Below are 27,048 nucleotides of genomic sequence, written 5' to 3'. Positions count from 1 at the left end.
TGCTAGCAACGATATAAAACTTGCATCTCTAAGGGGCGTAGGGAAGGAACTTAAATTAAATTTATATATGGTGCCGACACGTTTCACAGCACTGAAAAACCCGTTAATATGAAAGTTTTCAATACATTTTTTTAAATATCATTTTTATTTCTCATTGAAGTACTTTGTTTTTGATCCGTTTTCTTTTTAGATATTAATCTGTTGCGCATTTCAGGCGCTTGGGGTGTATCATAGAAGTTACAGAAATATATTGATGTATTTGTGTGTACGCATATGTTGGGGGCTTTATCAGCTTACTGGTTGTCGCTAGATAGATATTTGGGGGATTAAAGAAAGGCAAAGTATTATATGCACATCCATATATGTATGTATATATAATTATATCAACTTTGTATATGTAGATAGGCTAGACCGCCGCCCCTATCTTTTCGATCCTTTTCCGTTGTGTGTATTTTTAAATGAATTTTATTTGTGTTTTTTGTGTGATTTTTTTGTGTTTTTTTTCTATTTACGTATAAAATTGTTGTTTAAAATCCTTGAAAATATCAGATAAATAATTACAATTGGTTGTGTGTATTGTAGTATGTAATGTATGATAAAAGCAATGTTTTGCACTCGAACATAGATTAAACATAAATCAATTTAGTCTTTGCCACTAAACATATCAATGTGAGTAGTAGTACGAGTAGTTGTCGTATCGTATTTTATCAGCTAATAATAATATCTTTGGGCTTGGCTACTGCGTGTGCAAGTACGAGAACACGTACACACATAGATCATGATCATAGATATATATGTATGTATGTAAATGGGACAAGACACACGGCGACGACGACGAAAGGTCGCCGCACCTTACACATTCCGAGAGGAGTTTAGATTTTCTTCTCTTGGGGGGGGAAGTCACTAAATATATATATATATATAATATAATATCTTTATCTTGTAGAAGTATGTATAATATAATATGGTATATATAATAAAACATTTTACGACTAGTATATATAATGTATATTTAGTGTATATGTGTATATGTATATGCATTGCGTTTCGTGTATAATTACTAAATTTATTGAGATATTCTATGAATATTTTCCCTTCTTTCCATTCTTTTAAGCCATGTCTTGTGTCTTTCTATATATACGAAATACGATTAAAACAAACGAAGCGAGAATACGTCTATACGTTCGGTGTTTCAGGGGGCGGGCAGAGGAGGTTGTTTTGGGTTGATTGGGCAAGGGTTTCCAAGGAGGGGTTGTTCTATTCTGTTTTCTGTGTGGAGTGGTGGAGGGGAGATGAAATATACTTTACAATTAAAAGCGGGGATCCCCGTTGAAGGGGGAGGGCCAGAGATCCCCATTACAGAAATTTGCTTTGCAACTCATTTCGTTTTTTGTTTTCTTCGAAGCATTCTGCACAGATCTGACTAGATATATATGTGTGTTTATATATATATATATATATGTTATAGAGGCTACTACTACTACTCTCTACCAAGTACGATACATAGGTTTCTTTCCTCTCCTCTCCTCTCCTCACTCTGCTTTCGTTTTTAGTTATAGTTGATGCTTCTGCTGCTGCTGCTGCTACTGCTACTGCTAATGCTGTAGTTGTCCTTTGTCATCTATCAACTTCCTCTGATCCTCTTCTTCGCTGGGCTTGAAGTTTCGTTTCCTGCTTCCGCTTCGTTGTTGTGAGCCAAATGTTGGTGGTGTTGGCTCCCGGGATGGGGATGGATGGATGGATGGTTCGTTCGTTCGGTTTGCTTGTTTGTTTGGTTCTCTCGAGTGTCGTGTCCCGTGTCACTTTCGCTTGATAAAGTTGCCCTCGGCATCCAACCAGACGCCCGGCTGGTGCTCGTGTGCGTGCGCATCCATCCCCGTTCTTATCATTTACCTATTCAGCGCATTGGAGATCTGCTTGAGCGACTGTCCCACCTCCAGGAGCAGGCGCTCGTTGTCCTGAATGTTCTTGCTGCCGGCGGAGCGCAGGTGCTGCGACTGTGTCTCCACTCGAGTCACCAGCTCCCGGAAGTGGAACTTGGAGTGCGGCGGCATTGACTCGTTCTCCGCAAAAATGACGCACGAGTTTTGCAGGATGTTGAGCTTGTCGCTCAGCTGGAGCCATTGCGAGGCGGAAATGGCGTTGACGGGATGCTTGAGAGAGCCATCCAGCAGGCCCACCAGCTCCAGGATGCTCTCCCTCGATATCTGCGTGGAGTTGCCCGTGCTGGAGCCATTGTCCGTCGCCAGCTTGGCTATGGGCGTGGCGTAGATGGTCAGCTTGGTGGGCTTGTGCGGCACAGCGGGCTTCTGTTGCGGCTGCGCCTGCTTGCTGCCTTGGAGCTCGTTCTGGACGTAGAGCGACTGTGTCATATTCTCCGCTGCCGTGTGGCCGCCTCCTGGCCCTAGTCCCAGTCCCTCTTGCTGCTCCTCGCTGACGTCATCTGTGAAGAGTTGCGTGGAATGAGAGGTTTTTATTGAGCTGCTGGATGCTAGTGGCTGTGGCTGCACCCTCATGGCAGTGGCAGTGGCTGTGACTGTGGTGGTGATCGTGCTGTTGGTTGGGGGCGGTGGTGGTGGGGCAGCTGGCGGCGGCCTATTGCCTGGCTTGGCCGTGGGAATTGCTTTGAGCCCGTACTTGGGCGATAGCTGGGATGTGGTTGATGTGGAGGAGCCGCCATTAAGTGACGGCTGCTGGATGATCGCGCTACTGGCATAGTCGGGGGGTTGGGCCTGAGCCTGTGCCTGCCCCTGGGGCTGTTGCTCCCACAGTTTCTTTAAGCTATTAATACTACCTGTGCTTCGTCGCTTGCCGAGGTCCCCGCCGCTGCTACTGCTGCTGTCTCCCGTTCCCGTGCCCGTCTCCACCTCCACGTTGGAGTTGGTCACATCTATTTTGATTTCAGTCTTTTGCACGGCCTGCGAGTGGGAGAACTTCCTATTGTCGTCCTTGCGGTTCAGGGTGCCAGTGCCGGTGCCGGTGCCATTGGCATTATTTGCCACCGCCTGCTGTTGGGCACAGGCGGGAACAGGAGGCTTCTCCTGCAGCTGCTGCTCCGCCTTGTCCACTCGCCGCAGATGGGCCTTGAAGTCAATGATGATGTTGGACGTGGGCTCTGTCTTGGCTATGGGCGCCGTCATCTTCTTGGGTTCCACCTTCTTCAGCTGAGCCTTGAAACCAGCTGGAGGAGCTACTGCTGTGGCTGCTGTGGCAGTGCCATTGCCATTCGTCATTTTCAGCTTGGGCAGATTCATGCTCTCTGCCAACTCGGTGACCAGCTGGGAGACGGGATCCACTGGCACTGCTGAGACTGCTGCCACTGCTGATCCGTTGGCCAGGTGTGGGCTCACTGGCGACTCCTTGCCACCCGCCGCCTTGATCTCCGTGATCAGTTTCTCTTTCAGATTGAGGCTCTTCTCGGGTGCAGCGTCTGGCGGGGTGCCCAGGGAGCTGCACGAGTCCGTCGAGGGTTCACGCTTGCGCAGGGACACTCCGAACCGGGAGCTGGCCTCCTCGACGCTCGGGGCCGTGTTGCTCACGTCGTGGGTGCTGCTGTCGTTGTTGTTGTTGGTGTTGCCGATGCTGTTGCTGCTGGTGTTGCAGACGTTGTTGTTCGAGTGCTGGGCGTGCAGATGCTGCTGGATGGCCTGGACGGCACTCTCGGGCGCTGGTGGCGGCGGCGGTGGACCCGCCTCGAACTCCTCGGGTGGAGGCGGCAGGTCCAGCGGCGGTGGCGGAAACTCCAGGTTGGCCAGAGCCGGTTGGGGTACAGGCTGGGCTGGAACACCGCCAGACCCCAGGCCCACGCCACTCCTCTTGGGCGAGCTGCTGGAGCCAGCGGCCCGGAACGAGGAGAACGTCATCATGGTGCCCTCGGTGGTGGTGCGGTGACGCTGCAGCTTGTTCAGACTGGCCGCCGCATTGTTCTGCATGGTCACGCCACCGGAGGAGTTGCTCCGGATCATCTGCTGGGGCGGCGGCGTGGCCAGGCTAGCCGTCGATGGAGCCTTGGGGCTGGGATTGATCCTGGCCGGCGGTGTGGCATGACCGTTGGCAGCTGGCGTAGGCGTTGGTGAGGGACTGGCCTCGCCCCCACTGTCCTCAAGACTGTCGAGGAAGGCGCCGATGCGGGCCACCTTCGGCAGGGTGCCGTATCGATTCACCACGCGCTTCACATTCATCACCTCCAGGGCGCCCACGGTGATGGGATGCGCGGCCAGTGCAGGGCTGCCGTTGGGCACTGGCTGCATTTGATCCCTGGGTGCTGGCGGGGGCACCGATGGATGGTGCTGGGAACGCTTGCTCTGACGCGTCTCCAGTCCCCGGTTGCCCATCACCGGCGTTGGCCGCTTGAAGGAGCTGTGCTGCTGCGAGGACCTGGGTCCGATTCCGCCATGCAGCGAGTGCTGCATCTTGTTCGGCGTGACGGCTTGCGACGGCTCCAGACTGTCGCCGGTGGCATCCGTGTCGGGATCTGCTGCCGGATCCGTTTCCGAGTCGTAGCGCTGCGTGAGGCTGTTGATGTCTCGCGCCAGACCTGCGCGAGAGAGATCACAAAATGGAGATTAGTTCCCGGGCGGGGGGTGTCTGTATGGTGTTTGTGGGTCGTGCCGGGTGCTGGATGCGGGGTAGTAGTATGGTTCGTATGGATATTACGGATGGTATGGGTTAATCTGGACCAAAGTCAGCTGTTTCTTTCAGGTGTGATGTTGTGTGTGTTTGTTGTGTGTGTGTGTTGTCTCAAGCGGGGTAAAAACTACATAAAAACACCAAAAACATAATGAAATAAACGAAACGACAAAATGAAATACAACGAAATCCTTGGAGGTCTCTCTCTAGATTCTGTTTAAAAACAAACCTCTAATCCATCACCTGTTCTGGATCAAGAAGCTATAGTTTTGAAACTGAATAATAATTAACAAAATAACATTTAACAAGCACCAAAACATAAACAACCTTCTTTAAACTTAAGAAAGAAGTTCTCGAATTAAATATACAAATAAAACAAATTTAAAACAAACTTAAAATTCAGGGGAAAAAAATTTTAAAAAAATGTGTTGTCAGTTGAACTCATTTCAAAATAGTTTGCACGTGGAATACATATTAAGAAAATATGTACATATATGTAAAACAACTCAACTCAAAAGAATAAAAAAGATATCAAATATGGAAATCCAAATTAAATTAATTAAATTTAGAAAATAAAGAGTATCGCATGTGGAAGTCATAACAAAATGACTTGCACATAAAATACATTTAGAAAGGAACCAAAATAAATACGATATAAAACTCAAGCCAATACAAACGATGATCCATTAAAAGCAATAACAATAACCAATAAAAACGAACATAGAGTTTTGAAAATAAAAATCAATTGGATTGCTTTCCGTTTTGACAAAATAATACCTCGAAATAGGATGTCGTAAAGGAAACTACTGCAGGAGGACGATTTCTTAATGGAATACTGTTGTTGTTTTTGTTGTTGTTGTTGTTGTGGCAGTGGCAGTGGTTGTTTCAGTGGCACTGGCAGCTGTACGTGTGCTGTACGTATTTGTTGTTGATGTTGTTCTTGTGGTGTGTATTGTTGTTGTTGTTGTTGTTGGTGGGTTGGAATTTGGGTCTTGAAATTTCTACTAAGGGTCTGGCTGAAATAGCTGAAATTTCTATGCAATTTTGTGCTTGTGTTTATACCATTCGTATTGAGGTCATCGATGAAGTTGCACCGCTGATTGGTGCCGCTGCCGCCACCACTGGCGCTGATTGGATCCTCCTCGCGATATGTAGAGTCCCGACTGCTCGAAAGCAGACTGCAAATGATAAATGATAAGTGAACGCTGATTCATTCTGTAGGAAAGTTAGAGTTCTCCTCTACCTGGTTCGCTTGGGTGGTGCTGGCGCCTGTTTTCCCTGCTTATTGGTGGTGCGTCGCATCTGTACATTGCCCTTGCCCTGGCTGGAGAAGGTGCTCAGCTTTGTGGAGGTGGAGCCGGTATCTGGATACCAAAAATATTACAAGATTAGATGATGGCACAGCACTCTTCACTGATCTCCACTTTCCACTCACCTGACATGGGCGTGCTAGCCTGCTGCTGATCGTGCTGCTGCTGCTGCTGATGCTGCTGTTGATGGGCATTTGGCGTGAGGGAAGACGACGACTGGCACTGGGAGGGGGTCGCTGGCAGGGCCTTCTTCCCCATTTGTGGGGTGAGGCTGAGCGAGGCCGATGAGGAGGCTCCGCTGGCCGCTGACTGAGTGCCACTGGCACCGCCGACTACTATGCCCGATGTGGTGTTGCCACCGCCGCTGCTGGGGGGGTTGTTGTGGGAGCTGCTGCTGCTGCTGGCGTTTAGCTGTTTCTCGACCGCTTCGGTGATGGACGATTCCTGCGGAGGAGCGGAGAAGGAGAGATGTGCACCGTGTGGGTCATTATTGCTATCACTACTTTTGATTGTTGCCTGCTGACGATGCGGAGTGCGGAGAATGGCCACGCATTGCGATCAAAGCTCAACGTCCACATTGCCATCCGCTAGATGATGATGGCCCCCAGGGTGTCTATGATGCCCCGTCGTCGTCGTTACCACGCTGTTGTGGCAGCGGCGGCGGTGGCTCCTGTGTCGCCGCGAATGATGATCGTCATCGTCGCCATCGTAGTTGCTCTCATTCTCATCATCATCATCATCGTCATCGTCGTCCTCATCTTCATCATCTTCATAATCATCATCATCTGCATAATCATCGTCCCAGACCTCGACGTCACCCACCTGAAACATATGCTCCAGCGCATGGTGTATGCTCTTGAATGTGGGCCTGTCGGCGGCATCCCACTGCCAGCACTGGCGCATCAGATCGTACACCTCGGGCGGACAGCCGGGCGGCCGCTCCATGCGATAGCCCTTCTCTAGCTTGTGATATACATCGGTCAGATCGATGCCCGGATATGGGGACATCCCGTACGTGGCTATCTCCCACAGCAGCACCCCAAAGGCCCACACATCCGACTTGGTGCTGAACTTGTTGTACGCCAGTCCCTCGGGGGCCGTCCACTTAATGGGGAACTTGGCGCCGGCATGCGCCGTATACGTATCGTCGCGCATCAGCCGCGCCAGCCCAAAGTCCGCCACCTTCACCAGCTTATTGTCGCCCACGAGGCAGTTTCTGGCCGCCAAATCGCGATGGATGTAGTTGCGCGCCTCCAGGTAGCTCATCCCCGAAGCTATTTGCGTGGCCATGTAGAGCAGGGCCACGGCGTCGAGGGTCTCGCGACCCGCGGAGCGCAGAAAGTCCAGCAGATTGCCATGCGACATGAATTCGGTGATGATGTAAAACGGAGGCTCACGCGTGCACACACCTGGAGAGATGGAGAAAGGTGGAGAAAGGAGATTGAGGAGCCACTCAATGGGCATTCGAATGACTGTGGCACTCACCGATGAGCTGCACTAGATTCGGATGCTTCATCTCCTTCATGATGGCCGCCTCCTCGAGGAAATCCTTGAGGGCCATTGTATCCTCCTTGAGGGTCTTGACGGCCACCGTGTTGCCGTAGCGCTTCCACACGGCCTCGTACACTTCACCGTACTGGCCGCCGCCGAGCTTGTGCTTCATCATAATGTCCGTGCGACAGATCTCCCACTCGTCTGGCTCCGGACTCAGGGGGAAGACCGTGGGCTTGTTCTGCTTGGGCGCCGGATAGAGCAGGGGCGTGATCAGGCCATGCCCCTCATGGGGCACACTGTGATGATGCACCAGCTCCGCCAGTGTGTTGAATTTCGCCTCCTGGGTGACGAACACCTTGCCATCGGGATCCTCCGAGATGCGGTAGTGATAGACGCGACCCTCGTACCTGCGATTGGATAGAGGAGAGCAATTAGTGATCGAATGGAATGGAATCGAAATGAATGGTGGCTATAAATCGTACGTACCTCAGACTGATGCTCCTTTGGCCCGGAGAACTCTCGCTCTCGCGCACCAGAAAGCTCCCATTGATGCCCGAGCTCAGCAGATACTCTGCGGCATTGCGTGAGATGGGTCCGTGGTACCACGAGTGCTTCTCCAGCGAATTCAATGGCGTCACATAGTTGGAGGGCACCCAGCCGACGTTCCCGGAGTCTGAGTGCGCCTCGCACCACTCCCCGGACTTATTGTAGCTGAGGATCCGCACTTGTTCGCCCTTCTTCAGGCTCAGCTGGTTCTCGCCGCCTGCCTGGAAGTCATACAGTGCCACAAACAGCTGCGGATCGTCCTCCTCCGGTCCCGGCTCCAGCAGATTCTCCTTGGAGGTCCAGCGATGCGTCGACTCGAACACCGATGTCGCCGAACTGTGGCCCCCGAGGGAGGAGCACTGCAATCCGGAGTCGCTGCATTGCAGTTCTGCATCGGCCAGCAGGGAGGCTGCCGTGCTCCCAGCCGGAATGTGAGGTAATGGACGCGACTGCAGCAGCGCTTCTACATAACATAAAGAGAAATAGAGAAAGAGGCGAAATCAGAGTTGAGTTGAGTGAACCACCGATCGATCGGAGGAGATTAAACCCGTTTCTATCTCTAGGAATGCGGGTGCCCCATCCACACTCCACTCCACTCCACTGCACTGCACTGCACTGCACTCCACTCTCTTTGTTCCATTGAGAAAATAAATTATGCATAAAATTACACAAATCGTGGCGTCCGTCCCCCCCAGTGGCACTTTGATTGTGGGAAGGTTCTGCCAACTCCCACACACTCTTTGTTTTCACTTGGGTATCCCTATCCCCCATTCCCTATGTATCTGTGTAGCTGTATATGTCTATCCGTATCTGTTTACGTATCTTTTTGGAATGCATTTCTCAATCATTCTTTCAGCTGAAAGAGTTCTTTGAGAGAGAGAGATAGTGGAAGGGCATATACAATAAGAAAATAGTCAATAAGGACATGCCTGCTTATAACGCTGACGCAGTACTTTGATGTTCGACTCGAGACGCACAAGAGGATGCTTCAAAAGAGAATGGCCAAGAATAAAAAATACAATTATTTGTTTTAAAGCACATGCCTAAATCAATGATAGTTCTTGTATATAAAAACTCAAATGAATTTCTAGCTAAAGTTTCACTTATTTAATTGAATAAACTCTGTACAGGGTATCCCTGTGGCTGCAACACACTTTCGAATTTCCCGTTGGATGTCTGCACCATTGAAATAATTGAACAAAATTTACATTTTTTCCCCGCTTTTGTTCAGCGTTTGACCAAAGCAAACACTTCCGTTGATTCCATTCCGTTGGGTAAATTTCTCCACATTTTTATTTGAAATTTATATGACGAGTATTTCGACACTGAAGTGGAATGGAGGTGGAAGCCACTCTTCCGAGAGCGGAGAGCCCGTGAATGTGTGTGTATCTTTGGGATGGTGGATGCAGAGCTGCCAAATCATAATGAAATGTACTCTCGTATTTTTTGAGAAGGGTTCCCCAAAAACCACACTCAACATCACACATTCGTTAATTTATGCGCGCGAGACAGGAAATATTAATGGCAAATAATACCGAGTATAAGTAGGTAGGGTGCACGTGCACGGGGGCGGGGAAGGGGAGATCACAGCGGAAATGTTCGGTTCTCCAATGGTGGTCTGTGGTCGGGACTCCCACTCTCTCTCTCTCTCTCTCTGGATATGAATGGGGGATTAGACTATAAAACCCATTGTCCCATCCATTTGATATGAAAGTTTAAAGATCCATGTTTGTATGTGTGTGCGCGTGTTCTGTGTTTTGGGGAATGACTCACTCGTAGAATTGTGGAAAAGAGGGGGCTGGTATTCGTGGAAAATATGTTTATACTTTTGCATTGACTCAGTGGCAATCAATAGGCAATTATAAATTTGAGTCAGAGATTTTTCATTGCATAATTGTATGCCTAGATTGTTATAATAACAAGATCATGTAACAGCATTTATCTATAGTTATCTGGGGAGTGTGTGAGTATTGGATGAGGTAGAACAATTGCTCATAGGACTATTAAATGCGCCGACTTTTATTATTATTATCATAAGTGTGGATTCTCTTTCGATTTAATATAAATTCTCAAGTGAGGCAGAGTGACTACTTTTTCCCCTATCAATCCACCGAAAACCATTATGAATTACCCTCTCTTTACAGAACTTGAATGAAAATCCACCCAATCATGATTCAAGAACCCAGCGACTCCTCTTTATTTATTAAGAACGACACTACTCGTACTGTGTATATGTATGTATGTGTCTGGGGAGCGTTTAGGAGCATTGTTTATGTGTATTGTTGGTAGTATGTATTTTTGTTGTTACCTAAATTCATGTGATATTTGCCTGGATGGCCGCGAAAAGAGCTGTGCTTCGTACCACCTGCAGAAACAGAAGAAACAGAAAACAGAGAGAGTGTGTGAGAGATCGGAATGTGGATCGTGATCTGTGGTGTGGATGCATAGATCAGGCAATTCTGTTGATGATGTTATTGCACGATGATTTCTCAAGCGACTACGATGATGGTCCGAAAATAAATAAATAAATAGGAAAAATTCAAAACAACAAAAAATTCAATCAAGTTACATTTATATACAGGGGAATAACTCTAGGTACGAAGGGGTGGTGGGGTACTTTATACAATACAGATACATAGGTAGAGAGATCTATTTACAGTTGAATGATGACGAGCAAACATGGGAGCTGGAAAGCCGTCGAAACCGCAGAAAGGCCAATTAGTGTCTTGGCCCGAACAAGAGGAAGAGTAATACTCCCATTACCCGTAAGAAAAACAACTTTTAATGCTGTAATTTCTCAGAGATAGAGAGAGAGAGATGGAAAAACCTTACAAATATGTGTATGGGCGGGGAGCTGTAAATCTCTATGGGATGGGATGCCACGCCCCCGTAGACATTTGACAAAAACGAGGAAAAAGTTGAAGCAGAGAAATATGTATTTCCCCACTCTAAAGAGCTTAGATGTAAGCTTTCCGCTAGAATGAGTCCAATGAACTTTAAAGTCACAAAAATTCCACAAAGCGACAGAGAGAGAGAGAGAGAGAGAGAGCGAGAGATGGAGAAGAAAGGGGTAAATCGGAATCCGTCTCAAGCCATGCACATCCGCCATCTAGCGGCTACTTATGCAGGTTATTAGCTGGAATTTGGAGCAAGCAATGCGCCTGAGAGAAGATTAAGAGTGGACGAAGGGGGGAAGAAGAGAATGGAAGCACGTCACACACACACGCACACACACACACACACACACACACACACACACCATACACCCACTCAAGGCATCAGACTTAACGGTAAGTGTGTTGAGCAAGCATAGATTAAAATCTGGCTACGCAGCAGACTCTCATCTTTCTCTCCCTCTACCTCTGCCGCTCTGGCATAAAAGATAAGTATCGATTTAAGCAGCAGCTCGAGCAGTGGCAATTCTGTATAATATCTGAAGACATGGATATAAAAGCCCTTCTGTCCCCTTTAGCCGGTACTTGGATACATCTATTCCACTCTCCCCCTCCCCATCGCACACAATTGTAACCTTGGCTCCGAACAGTAAATCATTTGCCAATTGTACCACTCAACTACTATTATTGATCTCCCTCACTCCTCCTCACACACTATCATATGCTCTATGCGGGGCTGCTGGTGCTCTATCTGTCCTTTGTTTTTGATGGTTTGGGGTTTGTCCTTGTCCAACTTTATGTGCATGCCATTTAATAGCTACTCTGGCTCTTCAATTTCCCGACTACACTACAAGCCATCACCATCTCCATCAATGTGTGTGTGTGTGTGATTTATTGGCATTGCATTTCGAGAAGAACTTTTATTCATTCGCTCATTTCAAGCGCTTCGCTTGCCATTCATTCAGTCATTCATTCCACTCGAAGTTCATTCATGCATTTGTTTTCTGTGGGTTTGATTTTTGTGTTGTAGTTTTTGTTTTTGATTTTTTTTCCATTTGTATCTTTTTGCATTTGAGCACGTTTCTCTTTTTAGTTCTCGCTCTGCTCTTCTTCTTCTTCTTCCACTTCAAGGGCTTTTGTGTCATGCCCTGAAACGGGATTTGCAGTTGTCCTCGCTCTCGTCTTTGGCAGGCCATATCAAATATAAGGTTAGGCACTCTCACAAATTTGCATTCGCCCATTGATGCACTGCTTTACCTTATCTTGAATACACCTTGGTCTACAGTCGTCTACGGCCGCTTCTTCTTCGTCTCTACTGTTCTTGTACCCTTTTTGCTCCCCTTTTACTTGTCGGATTTCATTCACATTTTGCCTTTGGCCTTTTGCCCAGACGTTGGCTGGCAGACAGGGCAGGGCAGGGCGCAGGGGGCGTGGCCAGTCAACAGTAATAAACTTTTACGGTGTAAATTTAATTAGTCATTTCTCTGGCTTCCGTTGCACCGCACACCCCACCCCGATGTAGGGGACGAGACGACAAGAGATTCTCTTGGTGGGGGATTTGATTTCAACGAGAACTTTTCAATTTAATTATATTCTCCTACTCTTACACACACACAGACACACATATGTACATAGCACCTCCTATACATGCAGTAACACTCCCGTGTATATACGACTGCATTTTAGTTCAACTTTAACGATCCAATAACTTGTGAAGCGGAACTTTGAACGGATCTTGAGATCATTAGGCCGACAAGAACCCGATTAGGGCCACAAATATATGACCCCAAAGAGAATGGAGCACCAAAATCCATCCATCAGCAGGGAAAACTAGTTCAAAAATTATTAAGAAATTAACCTACAAACAAAACAGAAAAGAAAGGCTGGGCTTGGCTTGGCTTATGTAGCTTTAAGTTGCAGACCAGGGAATACTTTACTTCTTCGTAAAAGTTTATCCCCTTTAAGGACTTAACTAGCCGCCGTGTCCTTTGAGTTTATCTTTCCACCCACTTGCACATCTTAAGAGACAGCATATGGTTATCTAGGAATTTTAGTTTCCCTTGTAATACGTATATTATCTCCCCCAACCAATCTGTAGAGTCCCCTATAGAGAACAGAACATGACAGGCCAAGCAACTGGTGTAACTGACAGGCCAAAAAAAAACCATAAAGTCGTAGTTGAAACGATGGAGGAAATGTTAAAGAATTTATGTTTTTGTGGGTTGGGAATTTGCATAGACGACAAAAGGTGCACAAACAGAAGGCAGGGAGGAGAGCGAGAGGGAGGGCACCAACACCCCAAGGTTCGGTTCGGAGATCAAGTTCCTTCCCTTGGCGGCGCGCACAAAAGTGCGAAAAAATGTTGTGCGAAAAAACTACACAGCGAAAAATAGAGAGAGAGAGAAAGACCGAAGCAGTGTAAAAGAGAGGGAGAGGAAAAGATGTGAAAACAAAAGAAAAGTTTTGTAAAGGCAAAGGACAAGCACGGGGTAGAGGTGTGTGTGTGTGTGCATATAGAGAGGGGGGTGAGGGTTCGTTCTGGCGAAAATGAGAAAAATCCACCCTTGGTCGGTCGAGTCGTCGGACAAAGAGCCGCTGGCAATTTTACCACTTTTCTAAGGATTCCCCCCGCACCACACTTCAAGGCTAGTCTTGGGCCGCAGGAACACGAGGCAAAGTTGGGGGGTAGGAGAGGATGGCTAAGGGTATATGCAAGGTATAACAAATAAAAGGTAAGGTAAAAAGACTTTGCCAGCAAACCCAAAGAGATCGAGAGCAAAAACGTGTCGGCTTTGCTTTACCTTCTGTCCGATATACCTTGGATACATGCAAGCCACTGTGACGTCGCGTCGTGACATATGACGCAGCAGACGATCTCCAATCTCCACCCTCCACTCCTCCCTTTGAAGACAGCATATGGCACGAAAGAAGTTAAGGGAAATCAAGTAGCGAGTGAAATAAATGTACTTACATATATTTTACCAGAGAGAGAGAGAGAGAGAGAGAAAAGCAGGAACAAAGAGACACAGAGGTAGAGAGTGGACTTAAACAAAGGATGCAAAAAAGTAAAACAAAAATCAATAATGAAAACCTCTTCAGTCGCAAAAACCCCAACCAAAGGACAACCAACGAAACGAGTGTCATCGTCATCCCATAAAATCGCATGAATGCGGGGAAATGGAAAATTAATTGAATGCCAGCATCCAGCCATCCATCCGAAAGAGGCAGCCTGCCCACAGATGCAGTCACCCAGCAGAGGAGCAGAGAGAGAGAGGGGCGGGCACAGAGACAAAATTGTCGTCAAAGGTGAAGGGCAAATGCAACATTTTTCAGCAAATGTTTTATCGATCCGGTCGCCCCCTAGCACTTGAATGTGCAACCACAATGTCCTTGCCTCCGGAGGCTTACAACATTTCAGCGCTTGCATAAAAGAGGACGGGAAAGTTCACTTTATATAATAATGGACACACTACAATAGACTAGATGTGCGCCCTAGAGTTCTACTAAAATAGATATCCATCATAAATATATCAACAAAAACTTTATTTCAAGCGGTAAAGGGGGGAATATCTGTAATCTATACCTTAATATCAGTGAATATTTCCTTTTCATTGAAATACCTATCCTTCTCTCTCTCTCCCTTTTAGGAAGGAGATTCCCGCCCCTTGGCTAACTCCTGCATAAATCATCACGTGACTAAGGGACAGTCTTCACAGTCGTTTTGTTTATGGTGAATGAAATTGACTTTTAATTGTCGAGACGATGACCAGAAAAGAAAACAATATAAACCAAAAAACCATTGGCATGCACAATTTGTGTGACTATGCAAATGACAGAAAAACCACACAAAGAGGAGCATGGGGATAGGAGGCGCAAGAGGAGGTAGAAGGTCTATAGACAGAGAGAGAGAGAGAGAACAAAGCACAAACGAGACAGAAATAAGCATACGACGCGTTGGTCAGAGTCAGAGTCTGATACTCGTTTCCCCCCCGATTTGATTCTGGGAGCGAATGTGAATGTGATTGCGACGAGTGTCAAGTGAATGACTCACACTCAACATAAGCACAGTAGGGAGCACAGTGGGCACTAACCTTTGTTTAGCAAGAAATGCCACAGATACCAAAGCTTTTTCACCCATTTATTTCTCCATTCTTCTATGTGGAGTATATTGTTATAAATTCTTGTATCTCTTGCCCCACTGTACAGTTGTTCTATTCCAAATTCCCACACGCCTTTCCATTCATGTTTTTATACCCGTACTCAAAAAAGAGTTAAGGGGTATATTAGATTTGTGGTAAAAGTGGATGTGTGTAACGCAGAGAAGGAAACGTTTCCGACCCCATAAAGTATATATATTCTTGATCAGCATCAATAGCCGAGTCGATAGAGCCATGTCTGTCTGTCCGTCTGTCCGTCTGTCTGTCTGTCCGTCTTGTTGAGCGCCTAGATCTCAGAGACTATAAGAGCTAGGGCAACCAAATTTGGTTTCCACACTCATGTGATATCACACTGCTACAAGTGTATTTCAAAATTTTGCCCCGCCCCCTTCCGCCCCCACAAAGGACGAAAATCTGTGGCAGGCACATTTTTAAAGATACGATAAAACTAAAAACGCAGTATCGTAGAGAATGCCCATACCTACCAGACTGCCGAATCTGAATCAGATCGGATCATAATTATAGCCAGAATGAAGAAATTAATTTTCAGTTGCTTCCCCTGTCCCCCTCCCCGACGACGACAACGAAACTCATTTTCCTTCTCGCTCGCACACTCTGCCGCGTTCAGTGCGCGAGCAACCCCTAGCGGAGGAGATGTAGAATCTAAATGGAGCATGTACATTGTACAATCTACATGTTAGATGTAGAATATACATTGTAGATGTAGATGTAGATATCAGATGTAGCAAAAAAATGTAAGATGTAAAATTTTTTTTTTTTCTAAAATTCTAAAAAATCATAAGATCAAAAATGTATATACTGACTGAGTACGGGTATAAGTAGAGTCGCGTCCCCAGAAGCGACTCGCACGTTCCTTCTCGTTTTTTTTTGTGCTGTGGCTTTGGCTTTGGGTTCTTCTTCCTTCTTTTTTGGATCTCTCGGTTTGTGTTCTTTTGTTTATGTTTTATGGCTTATTGTTTATTGTTTTGATAGCCAGGCCAGGCCTGCATGTCATACGCTTTTTTCCTATGGATTTTCGCTTATTCATTTGCATGTTTATCTGCGGCTGAAACATTCTCAAACATTTTGCGTGGCCATATATTTTTTTCAGATAATAAATTTGAGCCGACGATAAAGAGCATTTGACCATAAAAACGTTTTGTTTTTCTCTAGATAAGAAAAACATGAAAAGCTCTCTGAGGAGAGAGCGGCAGAAGAGCAGAAGAGGAAGTAATAGATACAATGCTCTGGAATTTCAGAGTTCTTTAGTGCTTAAAGTGTGGGAAAATACAAGAATAAAAGAGAGAGAGAGAGAGTGTGTAGGCGGAAGACAGCTCAGATTTGTTGGGAATGTCTCTGTTCAAACAGAGGAGAGAGAAAACCCTGAGAAACTTTGCTGCGAATTGAAAGCCTGCCTCAAATTAACCTTTGTCACTGAAATTTTCGTAATTTCTCAATTAAATGCTGCCGAAAAATTGACGAACATCAAAAAATAATCATAAAATCCAGAGATCAAAGTTCCATTTGCTCAAGCGTGTAATTACACTCGCACATGAATATCTAAACCTTCGTTTGAGTTCATGTACATATACATATAATATATAGTTGTATGGATAACTGTTCCACCTACTCCCCCCAACACCCAACCGAATCAATGTAATCTCGGCACCTGGCCAACACAAAAATTTGATTATCTTTATGGCTAAAAGCTTTTTAATGCGCACAATTTCCCTTGTACGTTTTCCCTCCCCCACTCACATTTCTGTCTGTCATTGTGATTTGTCGCATTTCCCTTAATTTTACATAACCTTAAAGGGCAGTAGCGTAGCATCAGAGGGGGAAGGTGCAAGCCACGTCTCCAATGAATGAATGTCTACGAATTTCGGATTAAAATGTGAGAAAAAGTTTTCAAATCCCCTTTTTTAAACAGTTTTAACCTACGCCACTGTCCAATGCCTGTTTTCGGGTCTCACTCATATCCGCCCATTTTTTCAGCTAATTGTTGAATAATATAATGAGTTAAAAAACCCAAAAAAACCGAGAGAACTTCCTCTCTAACGAGAGGGTTCCACATAACAAATTTCACTCAATAAGACACACAAGTAAATTTTTGGCTAGAATGGCGTAGTAGCTCTATCGTTATTTCTCTCTCTTCTGCCTCAAAGCTCACCAGAGCAGTCTTACATAATCCTCCCATCTTACCGCATTGTGAATTAACCAATTTTTGTTCCGACAAATTACGCACAAAACAAAATTCAACAACCCAAAAGTTTTCACTTTTTGTACCCCACCTAATCCCCCCACCGTCTAACTAAAGCATAGAGCGATAATATAATTACCATCTTCATAGCAAATGATTTTCTATTTTTAGAGGCCAGCTTTTCAACTATTTTTCGCTTTTATTTAGTTTGGTTTGATTTTGTATTCGGGCTCAAGTCGAGCGTGAAGCGGAGTGTGGAAAAGCAAAGAAATGTTTGGTTTCAGTTGTAAAATGGTTGAAACACTCATAAATGTTGATTGGTTGATTGATGGCTGGATGGCTGGATGAAGTGAGTGATTGGTCAGCGTTTTATAGAGTTGTTGAACATTTTGATTTGTTTATTTTTGATTAATGAATGAAAACGAAACGAGAAAATCAAAGGAAAAGTGAAAGTTTAGCACAAACTGTTGTTGCTGTTGATTTTTCCCCCACCTGTTTGGTTTTTGCAGTAAGTTGAACGAACCGAAATGGAATGGGTATATCGCACTCGAGAGTGTGAAGCTTTCTAGAAATGGAATTATGATCCCAACATTTCATTCTATTCTGCAGGTGCAGATGATTTTGGCTACCTTTTCCTATCTACTTCTTTTTCATTATTAAGTGGAGTTTTAATCGCAATTTATTTTTCCCATGATTAACTTTTTTCCTCGACAGATACCCATCTCCAGACGCACCTTGTTCATCCATTCTCCATCACACTCTTTCACTACCATCAAGTTTTTCTCTAGAAAAGAGGTTCACTTATCAAGATGTTGTATGTAGCCAGCGAATAGAATGCGAAATCAACCAAGAAAAGGTGCAAAGTCTGGAAAATTGAAAAATGTAAACGCAAAAGAAGAAAAAAACTATTTAAAGCCCAGGGCCCCCAACAGAACCCAGAACCAGATTCCATCTTCATCACAGAAGTACAGTACGTATACGTAGTGTATGATGAGTGTGCGATAGAAGGAAGGAATCTTCTTGATGATTCAGTGCCCTGCCTCCTTCTTTCCATTTGTTACTCTTTCTTTTCCATTTTTGCCCGCTTCCTTTTTCTTTTCCTTTCTGTCCGGATTCCTGGAAGCAAGTGCAATTGCTATAAATGAAATGAAACGGGGAACGACGTGCGACGGGTGACAGCCAGCCACGGATGTGGATGTCGTTTAAATATTACCAGACGGCATAAAATTTGACAGACGTCTCAGACAAAGGCCAAACAAAATACCGGGACCGGGGCCGGGTCCGTGCCCATCGAGGCGGAGCGAGCAGTGCTGGATAGGACTAGAGGTTACCCAGCACTTGAGGAGAAGTTGATTCCATTGGAAATACTCAAACCCCACTTTCAAAATTAGAGGGAAAAAGAATGAGAAATGTTATTGGGATGGAGATGTTCTTACAAAAACATTAGCAGTTATTTGACTGTTTTATACATCTATATTAAGCCAATATACCCTTCTTCTTTTACTCTTCTTCTCCTGGGTACAACGAAGAAACGAAAGTGTAGAGAGAACAAATAAATATAGAGAGAGGGCACAGGCAAAGACAGAGGCAGCCAAAATGCCGGCATGGCAGGCAATTAAATGAATTAAATTTCACATTAATTGTGTAAAAGAAATACAAAGATCATTTGTGTGCTCAAATTTTTTGGTTACTCTTTTTTTGGAGACATTTTTCAAATTATGCTTCCCCCATTCTCCCCTCTGAAAAGCGGTTCACTGACCACCAAACGGGCGCCGCCGCCGGTCAGCTGAGAGCAGAGAAAAAGAGCAGGCAGAAGAGAGCACACACAAACATTTCTTTCTTTGTTGGGGATCGCACCGGCAAAAACAGGCAAACAGGTTTCTGCTCTGCTCTCCTCTGCACTCTCTCTTCTCTCCCAGCATTTGTCATGCTTTTTCTTTTCGTTTGTTTTTTGCTATACGATAAATGGGGGGCAATTTTTTTAATTTGTTTTGTGCAAATGAAGAAAAAGAAAAGCAAACAAACAAAAATTCAGAGCTGTCCATTAGCCAGTGGAGAAAACTGATAAGAATGAGTGAAATTTCGCGCTTATAAATGGACGGGGGAAAACGTAATTAGTTGAGTATCAATGCCAAAAAAAGGGGAGAAAACGAAATCGAATGGAAATTGAAATGTAAAACGAGCAGAAATGTCTGCACCTGTGTGATTGTTGTTGCAGTGAGGTGTGACCCGTGGTGTGAGTGGTGTAACTCGTGAGTTGTGAGCTAGGTAGAATGGGGAGGCAGGAGGAATTCTGTGTTTGACGTAAAGAAGGCAGGGGTAGGAAGAGAGAGAGAGAGGTCATGTCTCACCTTGTATCAAGACACCTTGGGAGTCAACTTCCTGCTTCTTGTGCTTCTTCTTCTTATTCTGCTTCTTTGGTAACTGTTTTCCCACTCCAATTTAAATCAGAGAGCAACCTGCTGCTGCATGCAGCAGCTGCTGCTGGCAAAGATATTGTCTCCCTCTCCTCACACACTGTAGTGTATATCTGACTATGTATGTTTGCCTTCATCTGTGTGTGTGTGTGTGGGTCTATCTGAGAGGCGAAGGTGCCATGAACGTGCCATGCTGGCAAACCCACTCCCTCCCCACGCGCTCTCTCACTCGCTCAACCTCGCCGCATAAACAGTTGCAATTGCGAACGTGATTTGAGCGCCTGCATTTGAGTGAGTGCAAGTGAGTAGGCAATATTTGTCTCATTGATGGATACCATTCCAGTTCCCCCCTCCATCACCCCTCCGCTGCAACACTCCGCTGAACGACAAGAACGAACAGACAAGAGCAGAAACGGGTTTCAAATTGGATTTCGTCTTAAGTTTTTTTTTTAACTTTTTTTTTTACATTTACAGTTTTTTCTCTGCATTTGTGTAATAAATATAAACAACAATAAATAATATATAAAAAGAAGTGATATGTTTTTGTTTGCTGATTTATTTGACCTTGTGGACTTGTTTAGCACACAAACAGCGAAAGAGAGAGTAAGAGAGAGAGAGAGAGCGGGGGAAATACACTCAATTTAATAAACTAACGAAAGATTGGGAGTGAGTACACCGGCAAAGGGGACAAATGTTTGCTTTTGGGGATTGCTACTTATTAAACCCCAAAATTTATAAATAAATATATTAAGTTGAATGCTTCGTCCCCTCTGATTGCCCTTAGGGACATGTTCATAATCGAACGGTAAAGATAAAGATGGTGTCTGTGTGTGTGCGCATATGCATGTGTGTTTGTATATGCCCCAAGTATCCATCAATCAAGTGGCGTCAATATTTATGACCTCAAATAATCACAACGAAACAAAGAAGCGAAATGGAAAACTATGCTACAACGAAGTTTGTATACCCTTAATCAGTTTCCTTTTTTTTCAGTTCAGGTTATTTGGACGAGTCTTCTTCAAAGCCGTACAAACATCACACCAAAACTAAAATTCCCCAAAGGGTAAATGAACCAAAAGAAAGTAAAGAGAAATGGTAGAATGAAGCATTTTTGGCTTCTAATTAGTTGCCGTTACACTTCAGACATGTCTGCCCCTGCTTTCCTTTCACACTCCGCTCCCAGAAATAAATATTTTTTTTTTCTTGTCTCTTTTTCAGCTGTTTACAAATTATGTTTGTTTTCCTCTACCCCACGCTCCCCATTCTCTCCAATTTCTTTCGGTTTCCTCCTATTTTTTTCGTCAGCTAATTTATGCAAACAATTTTCAATGAGGCGAAAGACCTCATCGTGGGGCGACAGCTCTGGGGGCGGGAGCGATTCTCCAAAAATAAAAATGCGGGCAAATAGGTTTTTCGTAGGAGGAGACACCACTATACGGTCCACTGGGAATGCGAAATTGGAAAAACGAAAATTACATAAAATTCGAGAGGCGGCGACAAAAGTTGGGCAATCAACAGATTTAGTGCCTGGAACTTGGGGATGGCAATAGTGAAATATATTTTTAATACGGAAATGACATCAAAATAATAGTGATGTAAGATTTATGATGATCTTTAACCATATAAACAGATCGTAAAGGGAATTTCATGAGAATGCTCAAGTTCTTAATGGAAATACGAGAATTCCAATATTAATCCGGAATGGAAATTGGAATAGAAATTCACTCAAAATTCCCTGATAGCTGTCCAATTCTAAATCAAATGTAAGCAACCGTCGAACAGCTGTTGGAGTAGCCCTGTTATTCCAATCGGATTGACAGTCCATGCAAGTGGAAGGGCCTGAAGTGAGAGTGCGAGAGAGTGGGGTGCGGGAGCGAGAACAACTGGAAATGGCAGCGCCTTGGAGTTGCTCTAAAAATAAAACATCAAAGCGCATTGCAATGCAGAGAAACAGCAAACAACAACAAGAAAGGGACCGAAAAAGAAAACGAAACAAAATGAAGCACGAAAGGATTTACGAGCTTGATCGAAAACAACAACAACGACACGAATACACATGTACCTTTGGCCCGCGGAACGGAGAATGAGAGATGGAATGGAGTGAGTGAAAACATGCAAAGTATCACGATGATGAGAGTGCACTTTGAGTGTTGCAGTGGAAATCAGAAGCGTAGCCAAAGGTCATGCCAATGGGGGCTTTCTCCTCTTATAGGAGACATCTCTGTCCCCCATGAGCAGCACATTCCAACTACGCTCCTCTCTTTACGCTCCCACTGCTCCAACTTTCCATATCTGGCAGCGTAAGGGAAATTTATATAAAGAGATACACATTTCCTTTTGGGGGAAGGCTAATAATAGAAATGCAGCCGGCGAAAGAGAAAAGGAAACACACTTACAAAGTGGTAATGGAGACAACGCCTTCGTCATGTGTCGTCTCCCCCCCATTGCTTGCATCCCACTCCATTCGCAGCGCACACCCTTTGCCTGAGTGGCTTTATGGCAACAATTATGTTTGAGCATATAAAATGATTGAAGAAATATTTATGCGACTTATTCATTATGGGAGTTGGTGTATGTGGGTTTGTTGGGGGTGGGGGGGGAAAGCTAAAGAGTAAACAATTTCCATTCCTTGCTGCGTCACCTGTTTGCCTTGTGTCCTCCTGCCCACCGCTCCGCTCCGCCCATTAGCCTTGTGAAAAGTTCATTTGCCTCGACTCATAATTTCCCGCTTGCATGTCAAGCAATCCCGGTGTCAAACACCAACACGCACACCAACAACTGAGAGAAAGAGAGGATGACGAAGCTTTAAATACCCTTGCAGATCGCTGCTATGGTAGCTCCATTCGATAGTTTCCGAGCGTGTAGGTTTTTGTATACTACGTGCAGTAAAAAGATTATTCCGTGCAAAGTTCCAGCCAGCTAGCTTTTAAACAAGGGGCATTATGTCCTTATGTGCCCAACGAACATCTGCTCACATTCATAATACTCTTTGCAAGGGTATAACAAGGCTACTCAGATTACCATGCGACTGTATATGAGAGGGAGTGAGGCCGAGACAGCAAACAGCACTTCATATTCGCTTTGTCTCTCGCTCTCGCGCTTTGCAAAGGAGTTGTTGCCTCTCCCACTTGAGTCTATTTTTGAGACGTCGCTCTTGTCGTCAACTTGCGTTTGTATTTGCCAGTGTGTTAGCGTGTGGTGGGAGAGTGCATGGAATAACGATTGGCAAACTCCATTGAGGCATCCAGCTTCGGCCAGTTCTTTCCCACAATCCTTTCGTCTCCCTTCTCCGCCCCCACAAAGGTATCTAATTACATTTGTCTCGTGTAACAGAAACTACAACTGCCGCCGCCCCACAACGTGTGTGCACCTTGGGGTGATGAGTGGGAAAAATAACTGTGATTAAGCCAGGCTTAGAGTTCAGCTCTCATTTGACCGCTCTCTGTCCACTGTGCCTCTCTCTGTGTCGTCAATTGTCATGTTAGCTGTTTCTATCGAGTGTATGTGTGTGTGTGTGTTAGTGTGATTGAGTTGGAGCGAAGTTCCGCAACTGTCTGTCTGCCTGTCCCACTCTCTCTCTCTCTCCTGAGATCGACCTGGCGCTGCCAACTATTGCGGTGAGTCTGTGCTTTCGGTTTTTGGTAGTTGTTTTCTGTTTGCTGGCGGCTTGAACCCGTAATCGGCAGCCCCAGACACAGTTTTTACATTGTAATTCCGTAATTGCATTTTGCAGGCGGACCAGACACACGAACAAACAATGAAAAAGAGCGAAATAAAAATCCAATTGCATCTGCTCTCCTCCTGCTCCCACATGCACCTCTACTGCACTGCTTCTCTATCCGCACTCACACGAACATGGATTAGGTACATTTTGATAATTTGGGATATTTTTGTGGGAATTTTCTCGCACAAAGCTCGCAAATGTCATCATGTTGTTGTTCCTATTGTGTGTGCATTTTAACGATATTTTCTGCGGAACTGGCATTACATGGAGATGCATGACTCAATCCGGGCTTGCTATAAACATATTTATATGGAAATTGGCTTATCAGTAGAGACTGGAGTTCATACAGCGACTAATAATAATAAATATAACATTAATTGATTACAAATTGCTTGAGGAGCTGGATCACAGCGAGAGCGACAAAGGAAAGGCTCTTCAAGAGTGAGATAAGAAGCAGAAAGAGCACATAAAGAGAGTTCCAAAGAGAGAAGGTGGAATGGTGATGGAATATTCCACATTATGTATTAATGTTTCTCCGCCTCCCAATGCACTAAATTATCAAACTATCAAAACGGACAAACGCTTTTCCTGTATCCCAATCCGAAAACCCCAAAAGACTCAATGGAAGCCCCCATTGCGGTAGGACAACAGCGCCGATGGCGACGACAGGGACTTAAAAAAGCTATTAGAAACGGATAGGAAGTGGGGGGGAACAGATGAGAGGGCGGAAACAGGCGACATGAAGAAAGGGAAATGTTGCAACTTGCCAAAGCAAATAATAGGAAAATATAAGACAAGGGGAAAAGGAAAAGCAAACGAAAATAAGGCAAATAAAAATGTGCGTGAGTGCGTGAAATGGGAGGAAGAACCATAGAGGGGAGGGGAAGTAAATATAGGAAATGCCACTGTCAGCGGGGGTGGGATTGGGATGCGTAGGTCACAATTTCAACCACTGTGCGGGTGGCAGGGATAAGGGTGCAGAGTGGAGAGTGCTGCAGCAGGATGATGGAAAAGATGAAGGAGAAGCAGGGGCAGGGGCATGGGGGTGCGCTAAAACCGCCCTGTAACAGACGCCGGGCGACTCAACATTTCCATCAACTCGAGCAAAGGGCGGGGAGCGGACGCCCACTAGAAGCGTGCGGAACATGTCGGCGACGGCGGCTTCCCTTCTCTCTTTGCTGTAAACAAAAGCAAATCCCAAAGCAAACCGAAAGCAGAGCAACAACTACAACTAGCCGGCAACAACAAATAATGAGAGACGGACGAACATTCCGCCTTCTATGATAATCGGAAGCAATGAAATGAAGAAATTGGCTCAATTGGAAAGCAGCAGGGAGAGCAGAGCAGCGCAAGGAAGAGAGTGAGAGCGAGAGAGTGTAAGTGCGTGCGTGTTCTTGTGTGTGGGTGTGTAGCTGCATTTGATGTGTACAAGGAAATACTACACTGTGCATCACAGCAAAGAATGAACAATGAACAATAATACATCACTAGAAGATTTTGGGTTTCGCTTATTTTGTATGCATATTATTTACAAACTTTAATCCAATGTGGATCCCAGAATTTACATGATGCATACATATTTACACCTGAGCACACTGTATATTCGACATGCATTAATCTGTTTGTTAAGGGGTGTGTATACACTGGTTAAGTGCATTTCAATGTTGGGTGCCAGGGGGCTCTTCTTTTAATTCATCTTCCTATGTACACTGTCTCTTTCTACCGCAGGCATGCAGACATGCATCCGATGCATAACCCGATTACACCCTTCGACACTTACCGTTATGCTCGGTGAATATGTTGAGTCCCACGGAGGGATTACACCTCGCATCCTTGTGGGCATTACTGCGCTGTGATAATCCTCCAGAGCCGCCGCCGCTGCTGCTGCCACCGACTCCGCTGCTCCCACCGCCACTGCCATGACCATGACCCGTCGAGGATTTGATGCGTGAGCCACGCAGTGTGGAGCCCGCCCCTAGTGGACCTCCGCCGCCGCTGCTGCTGTTGCCAGCACTGATGCAATGGGGGGAGACGGAGGCCACGGGACTGCTGCTGCTGGAGAGGCCAATGCAACTGACGGGGACGCCACCACCGCCCCCACCGCTCGAATGCGAGCCGCGCTCCTTTCCCTGCTGAGCACCCATTTCAGAAGTGGAGGTGGAGCTGGGAGCTGCTGTGGCTGTGGCTGGGTGGTGGGTTGTGGGTCGTTGCTATCGCTCTTGCGCAGCAATAAACAATTTGTACACTCTTTTTGCACCGCTCCGCCTTGGGATACGATACGGTGATTTTTTTTCTCTCCACTTGCCTTCAACCAACACTTGCGATCAATTATTTGCGTTTGCCTTTGCTTTGAATTTTCTTGAATTTATTTTATTTCATTTCATTTTTCGCTCTCTGCTGCTTCCACACACACACACACTCGCGCATTTTCTTTCTCCACTCTCTTCTCTGCTCTTTCTGCGTTTTCTACTTCACTTGGCAATTTGGAGTAGACAAAAAAATTGGAGACACACGAAAAGAAGGAAGTTTGCGAAATGTTACGCCAACCTTTTCTCTCTCACTCCCACTTTCGATTTGTTAGGCAAGGTGCAGCAGCAGATGCATAATTTGTTGCATGTTTGCTGGAGCTTTAGCTTTTTGCATCTCCGCTGAGCAGCAGACTGCTGCGGGTGGATGGGAAGGTACTGGGAGCGAGTACGGGGGGGGGCACAAACACGCCCTAAAACTGCACTTTTGTCTTCGGTGCCTCTCCGCCTGTCGCTTGCTCTCCCACTTTTCACACGGCTTGTTTATATCCCGCCGATCGAATTTACCATTATTTTAGCTGGAACAACAACAACGAAACGAACTTTTCACTGTTTAAAGCATTTTTTTTAACAGCAGCCCGCAGCACCAGTGTGCACTAGTGTGACCGCGGACATGTCGACAAAATATACCGCCGACCCTCAGAAATATACTGAAATATACCTTGTTATTATCAAAAATATACCGTAAATATACTGACGGATGCGTTGATTTTCCTTAATTTGATATTCAGTTTAATATTACTAGCTAGTGAGCCCTCTCTACCCTAAACAAATAATTTTATCCAATTGCTCAATAAATTTTGTTCATGATTGGCTAGTTTTCAAAACTCTTTTTCATTGGATTGTTTACATAATAAGGTTCAAACAAAAACGGCCAAAGCATAAAACGTAAGTGTGAACTCCGGTCACATTCCGTCATTGTTGCAGGTCAATCAGGTTTCTGCATGTGTATGGACATTTGTATACCCTATTTCCTTTAATTGATGTTAAATTTGTTGTTCCAGGCTGCTTTGAAACATAATAATATTCTGCATTAATAGGAGCTTGAAATCTACGTTCCTACGGGTTCCCGTAGGAACATGCGGCTCACACCACGAAAAAGAGATTTTGAAAAACCACAACGATTTGAGAGCGAAATATGTCAGTATTTTTTGTGCGCTAAACGGGGAAGTTAGTTGGCGGTCATTTTAAAAAATATCTTAATATATTGAAAAATAAATTGGAACTTGATTAAATATACTTATACCCAAGTATACCTTATCTTGTTTATAAAAGACCGTAAATATACTGACGGACACGACAAGATGCGTTGATAATTTTATTTTCGGTTTCATTTTATCAATTTCATAAATTCAACCATAAATTATTGTA

General features: G+C 45.2%; 1 protein-coding gene across 8 annotated transcripts; it reads right to left on the bottom strand.

Annotated features, from left to right (window-relative positions):
• Positions 1 to 1,742: 1,742 nt before the first annotated feature.
• Positions 1,743 to 26,284, bottom strand: LOC111077349 (tyrosine-protein kinase Abl). 8 transcript variants are annotated; one of them, XM_022371589.2, is made up of 10 exons: positions 25,152 to 26,284; positions 10,288 to 10,344; positions 7,920 to 8,442; positions 7,425 to 7,840; positions 6,762 to 7,348; positions 6,065 to 6,383; positions 5,873 to 5,993; positions 5,407 to 5,807; positions 2,795 to 4,537; positions 1,743 to 2,443 (listed from the first exon to the last, which is right to left on the bottom strand). In XM_022371589.2, the coding sequence occupies exons 1-10, from the start codon at positions 25,513 to 25,515 to the stop codon at positions 1,890 to 1,892; spliced, it is 5,085 nt and encodes a 1,694-aa protein (XP_022227281.2). In that variant the 5' UTR covers positions 25,516 to 26,284; the 3' UTR covers positions 1,743 to 1,889. The 8 variants fall into 8 exon arrangements, with proteins under 8 accessions (XP_022227281.2, XP_022227283.2, XP_022227277.2 ...); XM_022371591.2 differs by having other exon boundaries at positions 5,692 to 5,807; XM_022371585.2 differs by having other exon boundaries at positions 1,743 to 4,537.
• Positions 26,285 to 27,048: the final 764 nt, after the last annotated feature.

The sequence above is a fragment of the Drosophila obscura genome, unplaced genomic scaffold (genome assembly GCF_018151105.1).
Source record: "Drosophila obscura isolate BZ-5 IFL unplaced genomic scaffold, ASM1815110v1 contig_1, whole genome shotgun sequence".
Taxonomy (NCBI): domain Eukaryota; kingdom Metazoa; phylum Arthropoda; class Insecta; order Diptera; family Drosophilidae; genus Drosophila; species Drosophila obscura.
The sequence above is the reverse complement of the archived record's forward strand: the minus strand, read 5'-3'. Positions and strand labels throughout refer to the sequence as shown.

Excerpts from the sequence above, each read along its gene's own strand:
- LOC111077349 (XM_022371585.2), bottom strand. The coding sequence starts at position 25,515 with ATGGGTGCTCAGCAGGGAAAGGAGCGCGGCTCGCATTCGAGCGGTGGG. Across the intron at positions 7,841-7,919 it reads CAAAGGAGCATCAGTCTGAG|GTACGAGGGTCGCGTCTATC; the intron begins GTACGTACGATT and ends ATCCAATCGCAG. Across the intron at positions 5,994-6,064 it reads GGCTAGCACGCCCATGTCAG|ATACCGGCTCCACCTCCACA; the intron begins GTGAGTGGAAAG and ends TTTGGTATCCAG.